This window comes from Phocoena phocoena, chromosome 14, assembly GCF_963924675.1.
Source record: "Phocoena phocoena chromosome 14, mPhoPho1.1, whole genome shotgun sequence".
NCBI classification, from domain to species: domain Eukaryota; kingdom Metazoa; phylum Chordata; class Mammalia; order Artiodactyla; family Phocoenidae; genus Phocoena; species Phocoena phocoena.
The window spans coordinates 14494893-14512613 of record NC_089232.1 but is presented as its reverse complement, the minus strand read 5'-3'; the positions used below and the strand labels follow the sequence as shown (position 1 = coordinate 14512613).

At 54.9% G+C, this 17721-nt stretch overlaps 1 protein-coding gene across 3 annotated transcripts; it reads right to left on the bottom strand.

Moving 5' to 3' along the window:
* Positions 1 to 2372: 2372 nt before the first annotated feature.
* CAPG (capping actin protein, gelsolin like) lies at positions 2373 to 16874 on the bottom strand. Of its 3 annotated transcripts, XM_065890905.1 has the most exons (11): positions 16845 to 16874; positions 16218 to 16273; positions 9354 to 9387; positions 9019 to 9191; positions 8757 to 8911; positions 8399 to 8566; positions 6243 to 6392; positions 5819 to 5911; positions 5235 to 5367; positions 3136 to 3224; positions 2373 to 2549 (listed from the first exon to the last, which is right to left on the bottom strand). In XM_065890905.1, exons 3-11 carry the CDS (start codon positions 9374 to 9376, stop codon positions 2484 to 2486), a joined length of 1050 nt encoding a protein of 349 aa, XP_065746977.1. In that variant the 5' UTR covers positions 9377 to 9387; positions 16218 to 16273; positions 16845 to 16874; the 3' UTR covers positions 2373 to 2483. The 3 variants fall into 3 exon arrangements, with proteins under 3 accessions (XP_065746977.1, XP_065746978.1, XP_065746979.1); XM_065890906.1 differs by lacking the exons at positions 16218 to 16273; positions 16845 to 16874 and having other exon boundaries at positions 2374 to 2549; positions 6288 to 6392; positions 9354 to 9376; XM_065890907.1 differs by lacking the exons at positions 5819 to 5911; positions 16218 to 16273; positions 16845 to 16874 and having other exon boundaries at positions 2374 to 2549; positions 9354 to 9376.
* Between the last annotated feature and the right edge of the window lie 847 nt (positions 16875 to 17721).

The window sequence follows — 17721 nt, the reverse complement described above, 5'->3', positions numbered from 1 at the left end:
ACCAGAGAGTGCACACGGGCCTGCCTTCCTCTCCATCCCCTGGGGTCTCTGGCCTTGCACTTATCCCACCCTCACCTCTCCCCATCCCTCCTCCCCACTGCTTGTGACACAGAGCCAGGCACTGGGCTAGGTGTCTGCTGCCGCCCATCCTAGCCGCCCACCAGCTGGGCTACCCCCGTGGAGGCTGTGCAGGTCCCATCAGGCTCTGGCCTGGGCGAAGGAAGGAGGAAATTCATGTACCAGCAGTTTTTAAATAAAAGAATTCTTCTGGGTTAAGAGTCTCAAGTGTTTTCCTTCCAGACAAGCTTTGTGCCTTCCTGTGGCCCTGTTATCCCAGGGTCCCCTTTTAGAGCCAGGCACTCGGCCGGGTGATGTCCTGGTTGTCTCTGGTGCTGGTCATGGGCCCAGGAGAGGCTGCTGTGCCCTGGCCACACTCCCGCCAAGTTCATACACTGTCCAGCCTCACCCTGCTGCACTTACAGACCCAAAGTCTCTGCACGCTCTAACCAGTGGGCAAGGCGGCCCTGGCTCTTGTTAAAGTTGGCTGGTGTTTGTCCTGTATTTGCTTCTGGGGAAGCTAGCTGTTGTCGCTTCACTCACAAAAGGGCCTCCAGGGCTTTGGCGCAGGTGAGAGCCCCACTAGGCTGCTCTCCCGTCCTCTGACCTCCCTCAAGTGGAGTCACGGAAGACGACTGTCCAGCCCCGCAGGCCTCTCCAAGTCTGCCCCATGCGGGGGGAGGCCCATCACAGAGGTGGAGATGACAGATGGCCACCCAAGTATGGAAGGGACTCCGGGGCTGGTAATGGACCCTGCTGCTTGCCTTGTGTCGTCTTTGACCTAAACTAATCCTCTACCTCCTTCGTCCTGACGAGGCGCTTAGCTGACCAGCAGAGATGGCAGCAAGATTACTGGGCCTGGTGGGGTTAGAACGCAGCCCAGCCTCCACTTCAGAATGTCAAGTTCAACGGTTCCTTTCCTGCAGATTCCTTTCCCTCGCTCAGACCTTGAGGCCAGCTCAGCAGACCTCGCCCATGACTGCTCAGCACCCAGCACAGTAGGGACCAGCATTCGTGGGCCTCTAGCTGGAGGGGAGGCCAGTGGCCTCTGCAGAAGCCTGTCCCACATCACTCTTGGTGGGATGCTCTCCAGACAACTTCGGACCTGGGAACATTCGCAATAACGGTCCAGGGATTAAGTTGCAGTTCTGTTGATGGATTGGCTGTGGGGGACGTCTAAATGCTCTGAAAGTAGATGCAAAAATCTTAATCTATGCATTTTTCTTGGGAAAGGCCTTCCAAGGCCTTTCATGAGAGACTTAAAATGCTTCACAACCCTAAAAACGTCAGAACCATGGATTTGGTACAACCCTTACTCTTTCCCCTTTTAAAAGTCATCCCTGGCACATGCTCTTTGCAGAGGCTGTCCAGTGGACTCCCGGGATATCCCTGTGTGGAGAAAAGAGCAGGGGGGTGCACAGGGAGCTGATTTCTCTATGCTTCTCAGCACAAAAATCACTGAGATGAACTTGATCAGAATTTCTGTTTGGGACGGAAGATCCAGCGTGTCAGAGCTCAGAAGTCACTTAGCCTGGAGGGCCCGGGGTGAGAGTGGGTCGGGACGGCTGCAACCCTGCCAGGCCCCGTGGACTCCGGTCCTTCTGGTCTGGGCTTGCGCAGCTCCCGCCTTGCTCATACCACCCCCCCGTCCCGGCCAGGTCATGTCCCCCAGGGTGGGACTGCTTTGGGGCTACTCCATTCTCTGCCTATTTAGCTACCTAGCCTCTTTGCTTTTCCAGCCACTACCCCGTTACACGAGAGAATGAACTAGGGCCCAGATGAGGAAAAGCAACTTGCCCAGGCTCAAACAGAGGCAGGTGAGGACCAGACCCCATGACCCTCGGACACTAGTCTGGTGCTTTTCCCACGGCCCCACGTGGCCCTGAGCTCATCAGCCGAATACCCGATGCAACGACGTGACAAGCCAGCCTCCCGCACAGAGGTGTAGAGCTGTGCTCTTGCTTGGCGATCACACATCATTTGGAAGCTGCCTTGCAGTGGATTATTGGGGCACCTGAGGAAATACTGGCTTGAACGGAGATGCATCCCATACCCGCCGCCACAACCTTCTCCCAGTTGGGAATGTGAGACTGAACCGAACCTCGGGCTGAAAGTGATCCTGAGCCCTGGCCCTGTGCCACCTCCCTATTGGGTTCACAGCAGTGCCTGCCAGGCCCACTGGGACTCCTGGCCCCTCTGCCTCATCGTGCAAAGCCAGCTCCGGCCTCTCACGGGTTGTGGGATTGTCCCCCGGGCCCTACTCCGCCCGGCATGACTAGGTGGGGCGGGAAGAATTAGCCCAAGGCAGGCAGTGCAGGCAGAGGGCACTGGTCTCCTTTATTGATAATCCGCGGGGGCACCTCGGCACTGACCGGGAAGCTGGAGGAGAAGCAAGCGGGCAGGTGGGGGCAGGCAGACGCCCGCCCTCATTTCCAGTCCTTGAAGAATTGCTTGAAGATGGGACTCTCGCGGCCCTGGGGCAGAATCTCCACCTGTGGGATCAGCAAGGGAGGAGTCTGGTTCACAAGGTTGCCACCTCTGCCTCTGCCGGGGAGGGCCGGAGCCAGGGAGGAGGGTGATGGGCACCAGGCCCAAGTCCATATGCCATCCAGGCCAGGGATGTTCCTCCAGATAAGCCAAGAGACGAGAAAGATTACAGGGACACGGGCTGAGAAAACAGATTGCTTCAAGGACTCAGGTGCAGTTTCACAGATGCACCAATTATACATGAGCCTTATCAGTTCCCATCGGGTTGACCTGTGGTGTCGCCGTGCTGGGATGAGAAGGGGCAGAACCAGCTAGGGACCTTGGCCCAGAGGAGGTGCACAAGCTCCAGAGGTGCACCGGACTTGCTGGGCTCCCAGGGGAGCACTGCCCAAACGTCCTCTTAGAAAATACCACGTATTGTAAAACTTGGAAGGATTGAGAAGGGCTTTCCCACTGGGTGGGTCTGGGAGGGAGGCCTGACTGCTTCTGACTGTGCCCCAGGCTTTCCCGCCCTTCTTGTCCAGTCAGAGAGGCAGGAGGCCAGGGAAGAGCCCCAGGAGGGGGGCGCTGGGGGGAAGGGAGGCTCCTCACCTGAGTGTTTGGGGCATACCGCATGCGGGCGATGAAGTCCTCAGCCACTTGCAGGGCCGCCTGCCGTTCCTTCTCGTTAGCTTTGCGCCCTGGATCGTAGGGAGGAGACCTTTTTTTATTTCTTGGCCGCTCCGCGAGGCTTGCGGGATCTTAAGTTCCCCGGCCAGGGATCGAACTAGGGCCCCCAGCAGTGAAAGCCCAGAATCCTAACCACGGGACCACCAGTGAATTCCCAGGAGGAGATTTTGTAAAAGAGAAGGTACCCTCTCTAGCCCACACCCCGCTTCTCTCGAGGAGAATTAAAGGGGTTCAGAGAATAGCTGGCTCCTTTTAAAATAAATGGACCAGGAGGCACTAAGAACACTCAGGGGGCTCTTTGGAGGGGGGGAGGTTAGCCCCTCCCAACCTGGCAGCTCCAGATGAAAACTGCCCTCTGCCCGCTCCAATCATCAAAGCCTTCTGCTAGGGCCAGGGCCCTAGGGATATTCAGGGAGAACTAATGTTTCCCTGGCATCAGACTTTCAGGCCCCTCTCTCCCACTCCAGGGCCCCTCGCCTTTTGAGTCTGTCAACTGCACTGTTATCAACTGTTGTTTTGCAAAATGCAACTGGACAAAAAAAAGGATGTGATTGATTGTAATCTTACTCCCACAAAGCCAGATGCCAACATCGGCCTAACAGTTATGCCAACTAAGAGCCTCCCTTCCCGCCTGCAGGCAGTCCCTTTAACCAAACTGGCTCCAGCTGGAGGTGCTTTTCCACAGAGACAATGTTGTAAACTGTGGCTGGCTCTCCAGCCAGGCTATGAAAATCTAGTTAGCGACAACGTGTCTGAAATTAATGTGCTGTACCCTTCCTTTGTGACTACGAAATATTTCTCTTCCTTGCTCCCAAGTTTCCTGTTTCTCCACTGGTTTCTTGGTTCTTTTTTTTTTTTTTTTAAATATGCATTTGTTTGGCTATGCCGGATATCTTCGTTGCCGTGTGAGGGCTCTGTAGTTGCGCGTGCGATATCTAGTTCCCTGACCAGGGAGCGAACCTGGGTCCCCTGCATTGGGAGCGCGGAGTCTTAGCCACCGGACCACCAGGGAAGTCCCGGTGTCTTGGTTCTTTGCTTGGGGTTAAATACACTTCCGTGGGCATCTGGGAGCACCACGCCCACCCCATTGGGTCTGTGGGAAGGTACCCAGAGGCAGGAGGGAAAAGTCAGCCCCAGAAGCACAATGCCCCCCCCACCCAACCGCCTTACTTCTTAGAAAGCTGCCCTACTGCTTGCCACTCCTGGCCCTTCCCTGAGGCAAGAGTGTTCCTGCCTAGTAGCTGCCAAGTTAGAACACCTAACGTTTCTCCATCCTCCTGGCTGGGAATTTCTCTTGGCCTTGGTTGACCCCACAAATATTTCTTGAGCACATGCTATCTCGTCAGGACACTAGAGACCATATGGTTCCTGCTTTCAAGAGATTTATAATGTGGGCAGGGAGGTGAGACACGTTCAAGAAAAAAGACAAGCACAGAGAAGTAAGGAGGCTCCCGGTACCGCTCAGAGACTCAGAGGTTTGTTACATTTTCGGAGTTGGATCTAGCAAACAGGCTTCCACACAACAGTATTTCATTCCCAGCCAACCCAATCTCTTGGAAAAACAAGTTCTACCAGTTCTCTACCCACTGCATAAGGTGGGATTTCATATCTAAAATCGATCTCTCACACCCCAAGGCAGAATGGCAGGATCAGGGGTCCCAGCAGCCAAAGGCCTAGGAGAGCTCTGTGACAGTGGCCCTCAACACGCAGTCCCCGGACCAGCAGCAAGGCCTGGGAGCTGGTTAGATGTGCGAATTCTCAGGCTCTGGTACAGGCCTCGTGAATCAGAATCTCAGGGGTGGCTTCCAGCTATGGGTGTTAACAGGCCCTCGGGTGATTCGGAGGCAGGCTAAAAGTGCAGAACCCTTGCCTGGGCTGGGCACAGGAAACCCTGAGAAAACCCAGAGCCGCGGAGGCTCCCTGAGTCCGCCTTCTCTGGGTCGGCCGAGCCCTCCCGCGGGAAGCCTTGCCCGGTCAGCGGCTGCAGGGGTCTCAGGCTGGGGTGCAGAAGCCACACGTACCCTTCCAGATGTAGATCTTGCTGCAGAGCCCGTTGTCCAGCACAAAGCAGTCGTCGGGTATCAGCATCTCGAGGGCAAAGGGGCTGGAGTCGGCCACCTTGGTCAGGCTCATCTGTCCAGTGGCATCAGAGACCTGGGGGAGGATGGGCAGTGCCGTGTCACCTCCACCCCGCTGTGGCTCCACCCGCCGCCCCAGGCCAAGCAGCAGACCAGAGGTGGAGGAAACACTACAGGCAAATCCTGGGCGACCCCCAGCCCTACTTCAGGCTCAATCACTGCCTCACAGAGCCCCAGAATCCATGGAAATTAAGTAGACTCCCAATTACGAGTGAAGGTAAAGAATCCCACAAAGTAAAGCTCCGCGTGGGCTTGTTTCAAACCTCCTTCTCCAAGAATGGGCCGGAAGCGAAGTGGTATTCATCTCCTCCAGCATCCGTTCACTTCCCATCCTACCCTCACTCCAAGCCCTGGATGAACCACCCTGGTGCCTGGCCCAGCCTCCCACTGCTTTCTCCCCTCCTTTCAGCCCCACAAGCACCAGGCTCGTACCCCGCCTGGTCCTAGGGCAGGCCTGGGGTGCCCACCTTATACAGAGCCGCAGCCTGGGCGTTTGTCTGGTCAGCTGTGAGGTCTTCCTCAGGGTTGCCCTCCTTCAGAGCGGGCTTGGGGCCGAGGACCTGCAGGGGTCAGGGCAGGCCACGTTTCCAGGGATTCCTAGGCACTCAGCCTGGACCTTCCCAACCCCTCACACCCAGGGCCACCGCCCCAGTGGGACAAACTCTGTCTGCACAAGGGCGCCGAGCAGAGGTGGGGAGGGCTAGGTCCTCCTGCCCGGCCACCAGTCCCTCCGTCCCGAGGGGTACTTGACTCTGAATCCCACCGAGGCACCTGATGAGTTAGCCAAGCCCTGAGCAGCACAGCCCTCCACCCATCACCCTCGTGCCCCCAGCTGATCACTGCCCCTCTCGGTGGCTGCCAAGCAGAGCTACCCTCCCCACATCTCTCAACCTGGATCATGTCGGCAGGCTCCTCTCCATCGGTGACAATCTCCACCTGGGCCTTGCCCTGCCGCTCGCTGTCGCGAATGGCCAGCGCCAGGTCCCGCGCCTTGTTACGCTCCAGGATGTTGGACTTTGCACCACACCAGGTGAAGATGTTCTGGAGGGAAGCGGGGAGGCGCGGGTTAGAGCCAACTGCCTGCATCCTGCCCTTCACAGGGTCCGCAGAACTGCCCTCTGAGTCAAGACGATCAAAGACAATCAAGAAGGCAGAGGGGGGCTTCCCTGGTGGCGCAGCGGTTGAGAGTCCGCCTGCCGATGCAGGGGACACGGGTTCGTGCCCCGGTTCGGGAAGATCCCACATGCCGCGGAGCGGCTGGGCCCGTGAGCCATGGCCGCTGGGCCTGCGCGTCCGGAGGCTGTACTCCGCAACGGGAGAGGCCCCAACAGTGAGAGGCCCGCGTACCACAAAAAAAAAAAAAAAAAAAAAGGCAGAGGGGAACCAAGGCCTCTCTGGGGACGGGAATGACAGTCTTTGGCAAGAGCGATTCTCTGCCCCGCATCTCCATCTTTCTCCACCTTACTTGTGTCATATATTGAAACATCTTTATCTTGTTTATAATCTATCTTCCCTGACTAGAAAGTAAGCCTCCTTAGGGCATGACTGTTCTGTTTTGTTTGGCTTGGCTTGGCCCAGTGCCAAAACAGAAACGGGCACATCTTTAGGCCTAGAATAAACACTTATTGAATGAATGAATGGGTGAATGACATCCCTGGGCCCAGTGTCTCACACACCTCTGCACCCCCGCCAGGCATGGCCCTCATCACCCCTCCTGAGCGGGTCCCCTGCCTCCATCTCACTGCTTCCAGTCCTCCTTCCAAAGAGCATCTGGGTTGCTCTTCCTGTCCCAAATCTTTAGCACAACAGATGCGGTCCAGACCCTCAGAGAATCAGTCTCCTCCTTCCCTGGATCTCAGCTCCTTAGCAATTTCCACTCCCGCCGCTCCTGTTCCCACCCTGGGTCCCGGTCAGGCTACATCCTTCCCTGCCGTCGACATGCATGTCTGCACCCTTATCTGTCTCAGTGCCTCGGCTTACCCATCATCTTCGCCTGGAAGGGCATTTCCCCTCCATGAGGGTCCAGTCAAATGGCGCCTCCCTGGGACAAGGGCTTGGGCTTGGGCTAGAAGGCCTCTCCCTGCCCCCAGCTCCCCCAGCACAGGCCACTGCCCCTAAGAGGGCCCTCATCACCTCCTGCCATGGGTTACAGCCAGTGACAGGCCCGTCTTGGCTGCGTGCCCTGGGTGAGCAATTTGTGGTCCCCGTGCTGGCTCAGAGCAGACACATAGATTCACGGAGGGAAGGGATGAGCGAAGTGATTAACGCATGGGCTGGGAGGCGGCGTAACTCGGAGCTGCAAAGGCTCCAGGAGTATGAGAGAGTAGGCTCCAGTGTCAGAGGCGATGGCCAGACAGAAGAGTGAGGTTTCTGTCCTAAGAAATACAGGGATGTCTTGTAATGGCTGCAGTGACCCCACTTGGAATGGGCTTATAGCTTCTCAGCCCCTCTCCCTTTGCCCTGGCCTCCTGGTCCCTGACCTTTTAAAACACAATGCTGGGGCTTCCCTGGTGGCACAGCGGTTGAGAATCTGCCTGCCAATACAGGGAACACGGGTTCGAGGCCTGGTCTGGGAGAATCCCACATGCAGCGGAACAGCTAGGCCCGTGAGCCACAACTACTGAGCCTGCACGTCTGGAGCCTGTGCTCCACAACAAGAGAGGCCACCAGGGACAGTGAGAGGCCCGTGCATGGTGATGAAGAGTGGCCCCCGCTCCCCGCAACTAGAGAAAGCCCTCGCACAGAAACGAAGACCCAACCCAGCCATAAGTAAATAAATAAATAAATTTAAATCATATGGGCTTCTAAGAAGACCTCTGCCTAAAAAAAAACCCCCACAATGCCAGGGAGTTGCCTGAGGGTCCAGTGGTTAGGACTCAGCGCTTTCACTGCTGTGGCCCCAGGTTCAATCCTGGTTGGGGAACTAAGATCCCAGAAGCCTCGAGACACGGCCAAAACACACACGTGCACGCACACACACACACACACACACACACACACACACAGTGCCAACACAGGTGGACACTCAGTCAACCCTGCCTACCCACCTGGCCCAGGTCCAGGATGAAGCAGTCCCCTGTGTTGAAGCTGTCCCAGCTCAGTGCCCGCTCGGTGGCACGGATGTTCTTCTTGCCCTTCACCTGGTAGAGTTTCCTGATGGCAGCTGGGGTGGCCCCTGGCGACGTCTTGTGAAATGCTGACTCCACGCCACCTTCCTGCAGCCCAGATGGCCAGCCTGAATGGAGGCCCGAGCACTCCACACCCCATCCCACTGGGAGGCAGGCAGAAAGGTGGGGAGGACCCAGCCCCGTGTGGGTCTGGGACTTTTGAAGGGTAAGGACCAGCTGGAAGGGGTCCCGAGTCTGAGAGCAGCCGCAGGTTGGGGTACGGGAGGTGGGCTCTCACCTGGTACTTAAGGCCACGTGGGAAGTAGCTCATGAAGAGGTCGGACTCATTGCCCTGTACCTCTCGGTGCTGCACAGGCCGCTCCCCAAGCAGGGTGTTGAGGTGCACGGCCAGCACGGCGCAGGCCCCCTGCTCATCCCGGGACGACTGCTGGCCTGGGGCGAGTGGGAGGTGGCAGGGCACGGCCCGTGAGACCCTTGCCAGCCCCGACCCCTCCCCGGGCCAGTCCCCCCACCAGTCCTCCCAGCCCTCTCTTACTTACCTATCCACAGGTGCAGGTGAGAGAGCTCTTCCGGGCCATTGTGCAGTACCAGGTAGGAGTCTCCCGAGAAGAAGATGCCCTGGTTCTCAGGGGCCACGGGCACCGGCTTCAGCTTCTCCACCCGCCATACGTGCAGGCCGGGATCCTGCACCGAGGCTGGGAACGGAGAGCCACTGCGGGAGGGGGGAGGGTTGGTGGTGGCCGAGGACCACAAGTGGTGGAGGAGACGAGCAGAGAGACCTGGGCAGGCCTGGGGACTGCGGTGTGGGGGTGAGGAGGGGCAGCCCTTGGAAGAGAAGAGGGGAGGGGTGAAGGGAACGGGGTGCATAGCCTACCTCTGGGGGATGGGTGAGTACATGGTCTCCGGATCTGGAAAGACAGAAGAAGCCATTATTATTACAAATGTCATGATAACCAGCCTTCACATTGGTCTGGGGAGGTCCTTCCGGGTGGCCAAGTGCTTTCATACTCAACTAATTCATCTCCAAGAGCTCAAGAGGAGATTATCCCTGGCTCCATTATGCGGGCAAAGAAACTCAGGCTCAGAGAGTCTAAGTCCCAAATCACACAGTGACTAGTGAAAAGCACTAGGAGTCTCTGGCCCTGGGCCGGTGTCTTCCCCTTGCTGTGACCTCTTCTGCTTCCAAACTCCTAACTCTGGGCATTGCATGAGGCTGGGATACATCTCTCTAAGCAATAACTGCTTATATTTGAAAAGTCTAAAGTCAATGACTTAAAATCAATAAACCAAAAACCAAAACAATAGAGAAAATCAGTGAAGCTGGTTTTTGGACAAATCAATAAAATTGATGACCCTTTAGACAAACTGATTAAGAAAAGATGCAAATTTCCAATACAGAAACAAAAGAGATGACCATCTAATATCTATTAAAGAAATTGAAATTGTACTTAAAAACTCCCCCGCCTCCAAACAATTCCAAGTCCAGATAAATTCTACCGAAAACTTAAGGAAGGCATAATACCAATTCTACACAAACTCTTCTAGAAAACAAGAGAGCACTTCCCGGCTCATCCCATGCTGCCACCATTTTCCTGATACAACAAAACCAGATAAATATATTATAGAAAAGAAAATTAGACCAAGATCCTTCATGAACACAGGAAAAAAATATTAACAAAATTTTAGAATATGGAGTTCAGAAATATATAAAAAGATAAAACATCATGACTAAACAGGGTTTACTCCAGGAATGCAAAGTTGGTTTAACATCTGAAAATCAATGTAATCCACCCTATTAACGAGCCACATGAACAAACATAAAATCATCTCAGTAGATACAGAAAAATTATTTAGAAAAATTCTATATCCATTTTTGATTAAAAAAAAAAAAGCTTTTAGCAAACTAGGAATAGAAGGGAACTTCCTTAACCTGATAAAAGGCATCTACCAAAAGCAAACAAAAAAATCTCAGAAAAACAAAAAAAGCTACAGCTAACATTAGACTTAGTGCCTTCTCTAATACTAAACTCCCTCCCTAGGGAATTCCGACCCCACCCCGTTCCCAGGCATCAGCTATCACTTCTTCTTCTTCTTCTTCTTTTTTTTTAATTAATTTGTACTGGCATATAGTTGCTTTACAATGTTGTGTTACTAACTGCTGTACAGCAAAGTGAATCAGCTATTCGTATACACATATCCCCTCTTTCTTGGACTTCCTTCCCATTTATGTTACCACAGAGCATTGAGTAGAGTTCCCTGTGCTATACAGTAGGTTCTCATTAGTTATCTATTTTATACATAGTATCAATAGTGTATATATGTCAATCCCAATCTCCCAATTCATCCCACCCACCCCCTTCCCCCTTGGTGTCCCTACGTTTGTTCTCTACCTCTGTGTCTCAGGTATCACTTCTGTATGCCCAGCTCCCCTCAAATGCCAGGATGATGAATATCATCTTTATTCTGTAGGTCAGTAAGAGCAACCTGTTTTGGACAGAAGTTATTCAGGGAAAAAACAAAGTGCTAAAGGCAAGCATTTAAAAAAAAATACTATCTTTTAAAAATTTTTCACAAGTGCAGTAGCCATAGCTTCACTCACTCTTTCCTACGTTCCCATGACTAGAGGGTTTCTTTCTTTAGCTGCAAACGCAGAGCCCACACCAGCAAGCACTGCCACCCAGTTCATGCTATGCAGCTAACAGGGAGCCCCTGTGGTGCAAGGGAAGGACCTGGGGAACTTCAGGGTTAAAAGGCACCATTAGGAGACTCTTGGGGGCTGGGGAAGCAGGAAGGGCAAAGGGCAATCTTTGGGGGATGGACGGGGAGAGCAGAGGATGTTGAGTCTGAGTAGGAAACAGAGGGGGAAACAGGAGCAGTGGCCATGGGTGTAAAATACCAGGTGAAACCGACTTTCCTTTTCCTTCCTAACTTAAAGCATAGCTGAAGGCATTTTGGAACCACACTTCCCCAAGGTAGAGGGGAGGCAGTGAGGGGGAGGCTTGGAGGAGGGAACCTTTAATGGTTCTCCATCCCACATAGGGTCACATGCTGTGCCCACATCCCCTGTAACGGACAGCTCAGCCTGCGACTCAGGCCTGAAGTGGTGACGTGGCCACCCCCAAGACCAAGCCAGTGAGGAGAGCTCGTGGACAGAGATGGCGTGAACAAGTGGGCCAACTGTCAGCTGTCTACTGTTGGGTTTTTTTTTGCCGTGTCACACGGCATGCAGGATCTTAGTTCCCCATCCACCGATCGAACCGCGCCCCTGCAGTGGAAGCGTGGCGTCCTAACCACTGGACTGCCAGAGGATTCCCATATTTTTTTGTTCTGTGTCCCGACCTGAGAGCTCAGGCCATAACTCAAAAGCAGGCAGCTCACTTGCGAGGCTACAGGCCAGTGCAGTGTTTAGGTGAGAGGGGTTGGCGGCCTGGCCCTCATCACTTTGGCTTTCCAGCCCAGCCGCCGGTTAGAATTACCTTGGGATCTTATAAAAACATCGAGGCCAGGGCCTGAAGATTTTGATTCCACGGGTCTGGAGTGAGGATGGGCATCTGCATTTTGAACTATGCTCTAGGTGGTTCTTATGCTGCCAGTTAACTCTGTCCAGACCAGCATCTCACACCTGCCTGCATATCAGAGTCATCTGGGGGCTTTAAAAAAAATCCCAGTGCCAAGGCCAGTTAAAACCAGACTCTCGGGGCTTCCCTGGTGGCGCAGTGGTTAAGAATCCACCTGCCAATGCAGGGGACACGGGTTCGAGCCCTGGTCCAGGAAGATCCCACAGGCCGTGGAGCAACTAAGCCCGTGCGCCACAACTACTGAGACCGCGTGCCTCAACTACTGAAGCCCGCGTGCCTAGAGCCCGTGCTCCACAACAAGAGAAGCCACCGCAGTGAGAAGCCCGCGCACCGCAACAAAGAGCGGCCCCCGCTCGCCGCAACTAGAGAAAAGCCTGCGCGCAGCAACGAAGACCCAACGCAGCCAAAAATAAATAAGTAAATAAAATTGATTCTTTAAAAATAAAAACCAGACTCTCCAGGGTGGAGCCCGGATGTCAGTGTTGGAGAAGTTCCAGATGACTGTAAAGATGCCCACCAGCCTTCTGCTCACAGTTCTGCCCCGCAAGTGCCCACTGCCTTCGGCCTGTCACTCCTCTCCCTCCAGCTCCTCTGCCCAAGCCCACAGCTCCTCAGCTTCCTCAGTGTGAAGCTCCACCTCACATCCATCCAAGCCCCACCACCCCTCTGGGCCCATTTCAAGCCGCAGCCATCTGAGGAGACTTCTAGGACACTGGGTGGCCTCGGCCTTCTCTGGGAGGTCTCCCAGCCCTCTCACCTAGGAGCACACCCTTCATTTCCTGCTTACAGGCTGTCTTGGAGCATGACCTGACCGCTCAACCAGAGCAGGGGACATGCCCGGTACTCCTGCATTCCTTAAGCAGCCCACAACAGGGTCTATTCAATTCCATTCAGGGTCTATATTGGGAGCTTGGCACTGGGCAAAATGAGGGCAGAAGGGCACAGAAATAAAGAATAACCCATGCGAGTCTCAAGGTCTAGCTGATGGGGGTGGAGAAGCAGGAAGCCATCACATGCAAGGGACCGCAGACAAACTTCCCCTACGTGGGGAATGTCACAGAATCACAGATGTTGGCATTAGAAGGAGGCTTAGTACCTAGTTAATCCTCTTCCATATCTGCCTCCCAATCCCTACATCCCTCACCATCCTCTTCTCCACCACTTCCAGTGATGGGGAACTCACCACCTCAAAAGGCAGCTGCTTCTGTACCTCTTACGTTAAAGCCTTTACTTTTTCCCACCCTGCCACAGTGTGCTGGGTTATGGGCCTGGCCATCTCCCCAACTAGACTATAAAGGTCTTTTGAGGAGGAGGCATATTTTGCCCTTTTGGATCGAGCTGGAACCTTACACTGTGCCTGGAACCCTGCAGGCGCTCAGAGAATGTATTTGATTAACTGGACTTTCTCCAGTTATTAGACCAGATGGAGCCTAAGAGGTAGCACAGGAGGGCTTCCCTGGTGGCGCAGTGGTTAAGAATCCACCTGCCAGTGCAGGGGACACGGGTTCGAGCCCTGGCCCAGGAAGATCCCACATGCCGTGGAGCCGCTAAGCCAGTGCACCACAACTACTGAGCCTGAGCTCTAGAGCCTGCGAGCCACAACTACTGAGCCCACATGCCACAACTTCTGAAGCCTGCGCGCCTAGAGCCCGTGCTCCGCAACAAGAGAAGCCACCGCAATGAGAAGCCTGCCCACTGCAACCAAGAGTAGCCCTGCTCACCGCAACTAGAGAAAGCCTGTGTGCTGCAACGAAGACCCAATGCAGCCAAGAAAATAATAAATATAAATAAATTAATTAAAAGAAAAAAAGAGATAGCACAGTAAAATCAACAGGCAGGAGCAGCCCTGGAGGCAGAAAGCAGAGGCTAGGGGTAGGGGCAGGATGTTTGCCCTGCTGGCTGTCCCAAGGTCCTGACTCAGGAAGGAGCCGGGCTTTGAGGACACACTGTGAAGTGGGGGGGTCAGTTATGCAGACCTTTGCAGCAGTGCTTGCCAGCTGTCAGAATGACAGGTGTTCCCCGCTATCTGTGCCTTCCTCAGATCCCGAGTCCACTGACTCCCAACAGGTCCCTTCAACGCACAGTCCCGGTTTGCCCTTAGGTGTGAAATGCAACAGCCCCTACCCTTCTCCCCTAGAAAGAGAAAGGGGTGAGTGTCAGCACTTGAAATGACACCAGCTCCTCCCAGCCTGGAACCTGGACATCTGCAGGAGCTGCTGGGTCCAGAGGCCTTGCCTGGAAGCTCTTCGGCCAGTGTTCTCTCCCTTGACACCAAGCAGGACTCCTACCCTTTCCTGGCTCCACCTTCGCTCCCGCACCCACCCCTACCCTACCCCAGGCAGCTGGCTGGACCGTGGGCTGGGGTCTTCTTGAATTTGCAAAATAATGGACCGTGCCACCAGTGGTTAAGACTCCACGCTTCCACTGCACAGGGCACGGCTTCGATCCTGGTCAGAAAAAAAAAATGGACCGTGCCACACAGTCTAAATTCAAATGTGAGGCCTGCCCACCCCCACCCCAGCCATTCCAGCCCACCTATCTACCATCACGCCAGCATCCTGTCTTAGGAACAAGCATCCTCAAATCTGAATGCACCTCCAGGCTGGCTGAGGACCTCCAGGTGTCCGGTCACTCAGTGCAGTGGCCTCTGTCAGGAGGTTGGACACCACAAGCCAGGACAAGCCCCGGCCCAGGAGTTCCTCATCCGTAGGCTGAGCCCAATCCACCCGTTGCCCGGGCAGTTGAGGCTCCAGTGACTGGAAAGGACGGCAGGTGGGGCACACCAGTCCTGGACAAAGCGGCTTCCAGAAACGTGAGCCTCTGTTTCTGCCCTCGCCTGCCCACCTAAGAGCGTCCCGGCCAGCCCATCCCCCGCCGAGCCTCCCTCCACTTTCACCTCACCGTGCAGCTCTGCTTCCTCCCACTTCTGCTTTTCAGGCTCTGCTTCCTTCCAGCCAGCCCCCCCCACACACACACACCGCAGCCTCTCCCTTCCCTCTGCTATCTCCTGATATTCCCACCCGTCGACCCCACCCCTGGGCTCCTTCCCCAGCTGGTGCCGAGGGCAGGAAAGGGTAGACTGTGCTAGGCAGGCAGACAGTCCCTGATGGAGGAGATCGACATAGGGGACTAGCAGGGAGTGCGGCCAGGCTGGCTCCTCAGAGACCCCCATAGGGAGGTGGAGGCGACGCCAGCTTGGAGCCCCATCACAGTGGCCTCCACCGGCTGCAAGCCAGGGCTGGCAGCTCTGAGTCTGGGACCTGCGAGGGAAACCACAGGAAAGCCAAGACTGCCTACGTTCCCCGCTCACCGGCTTGAGGCAGGCACGTCTGCCTGGCCCCAGCCTCTGCTGGGTTAGTCACATTTCCTGGGTAGGGTCACTGGCTCTGAACCACTTTTTCCTCCTTCTCGACTTGCCTTTCTCCTCGCCTGAATGCATACATTTGATTTTTTTTGTTGCCGTTGTTAAAGCTCTGTTCCCGGGGAGTGGCTGAGGCCGGGAAAACATTCTTTGCTGTGTCCTGCATGCTGGATGCCTCTCAAATCTACCCTTGCTCAGCTTCTCACTCACCAGATGTTGACTGTCACACAGTCTCGGCCCAGGGTGCTCTGAGGGACAGCAATAAAAATAAGTCTGGTTCTGGCTCAACCCAGGGGCCATCTTGCCTCCATCACATCGTAAGGCCCTGGAGCTAGTCTGGTCCAACTCGTTTGTCCGCTTTCCAGAGGAGAACATGGAGGCCCTGAGAACACAAGTGACTTGCCTGTGATTACACAGGGAGCACGAGACAGAGCATGGGAAGCTTCCATGCCCTGTGGAGTCCATGCAAGAGGATGCAGCGGAGTCCAGAAATCTGTCCCACCTGTCCTGGACACAAGCCAGGCCTGGCCCAGGGTTGATCAACAGGCTAATTGGAGATAAGGCTCAGCCTTCAGGGTCAGGCCCCACCCAGGGGGCAGCAGTGGAACCGAATCAATGCATGTGTTAGAACTTCTGGACCAGAACAAGATAAGTTGAATGTCTTCTTCAAAGAACACAAACGCTAGCTGGCCCCTGATTGTCTCCATGGCCTTAACGAGAGGGTCTTGTCCTCACGAGAGCCATTGGTTGGGCAGATAACACGGCAGAATGGAAAGAGTTGGACAGTTTGGCTACTTACTGGCTCTGCTTCCTCCTGCAACTGACTTAACTTCCTGGAGCCTCCCTGTGCCCTAACTGTAAAAGGGGCATGAAGACAAAAGTGAAGATTAAATGAAATGGTATAATTAATGAGCAAGTTATAGACGCTCAATAAACCTAGATGGATTTCTCTTGCCAACACTGAATTTACCATGGGACCCCAGCACCTCCCGAAGCAATGCCTGAATTCCCTCTCCCTTCACGGTTTAGCAGAGGGAAGGAATGGAAAGTTAAACCCCAGATCATCTCTCCGCGCCCCGCCCTCGCCCTGCCCCACTCGGCCCCAGCGAGGTTCGTCGACTCTGGTCTGCACTGGGGCAAAACCCGGGTGGCTCTAGGACTCTGGATTCCGCAGGGCACAAGCATGAATGGGAGTCACTGCTCTCTCTCTCCACACTGGAGCCTCACCTGGCTAAAAAGGTGGCCCCATCACCACAGGGTGGGTACGGGGTGGGGGAGACGTTTGCAAACTAACAGCAAAACAGAAGAGCAGGTCAGTTAAAAGAGTCTAGGACTCTCTAGCGCCTTGGAACTCTAACAATAACTAACGTTATTAATCACATTATCTGGTAACCAGACTCTAAAAGTTGTTTTTTAACAGGCTCACTTTTCCTCCCTCTCCGGTCTCCCCAGCAGGTACGCTCAATTTGTCCCAAATGGAGGAAGATAAAGCATCTCTTTAGCACTGACTCACCCCCTCCCGCCCCTCCTTACGGGAAACGAGGAGACCTGACTAGACACGCGGCTGCGCCCCTAAGAGAAGAAGGGGGAGCCGGGCGCGCAGAGGAGGGGGCCCGCGACCAGCTGAGCCCCTCCGACCCCTACAGGGGGAGCCCAGGCGCCGAGTGATCAGACCCCAAGCGCTACTTGCCTGCCTGCGCCCTGCTGACTTGCTCCGGCCACTGTCTCTGCCGCCCTGCCCTGCCCTGCCCTGCCCTCCCCTCCCCGCTCCCGCCCCCGACGTGAGCGGCTAAAAGCCGCCCAGAGTGAATCAGAGGGCGAGGCCTGAGCTGGCTGGGGGCGCTGCTGAGCCCGCCCCTCGCAATAGTCGTCTCCCCCTCCCCCCACCACCCCCGCCATGGGGGAGACTCGGCTCTGAAACGAACCTAGAAGTGGGGCGGGTATTCGGGAAACTAACAACAGTACTCGGCAGAAAACTTGGCGAGAGCAAGGCAGTGTTCACAACCCACTCAACTGTTAAGATTTTTGGCCTGGATTAAGCTGTAACAGCTACTCTTCCTTGAGTGCTTACTATGTACTCAGTGCTGTAAACGTGACCTCGTTCAGTCTTCACAACTATTTGTCATTATGCCGCTTAATAGATGAAGTCTCCCGGAGGCTCAGAGAGGGTAGGTAACTTGTCCAGGGTCACACTGCTAGTTCAGTAGCAGAACCAGGATTCTAATATAGGCTGGTCCGGCCTCAAAGCCGGTGCTAGAACTGGAACTCCTCACCCTTCTCTGTTTTTTTTATTATTATTCTTT

What these genes read in the sequence shown, in the direction of transcription:
- CAPG (XM_065890905.1), bottom strand. Translation starts at nt 9,376, where the DNA reads ATGTACTCACCCATCCCCCAGAG. An exon ending in TACTCACCCATCCCCCAGAG is followed by an intron (nt 9,192 to 9,353) that starts GTAGGCTATGCA and finishes CCCCTCCCGCAG; the next exon opens with TGGCTCTCCGTTCCCAGCCT. An exon ending in CAAGATCTACATCTGGAAGG is followed by an intron (nt 3,225 to 5,234) that starts GTACGTGTGGCT and finishes CCTACGATCCAG; the next exon opens with GGCGCAAAGCTAACGAGAAG.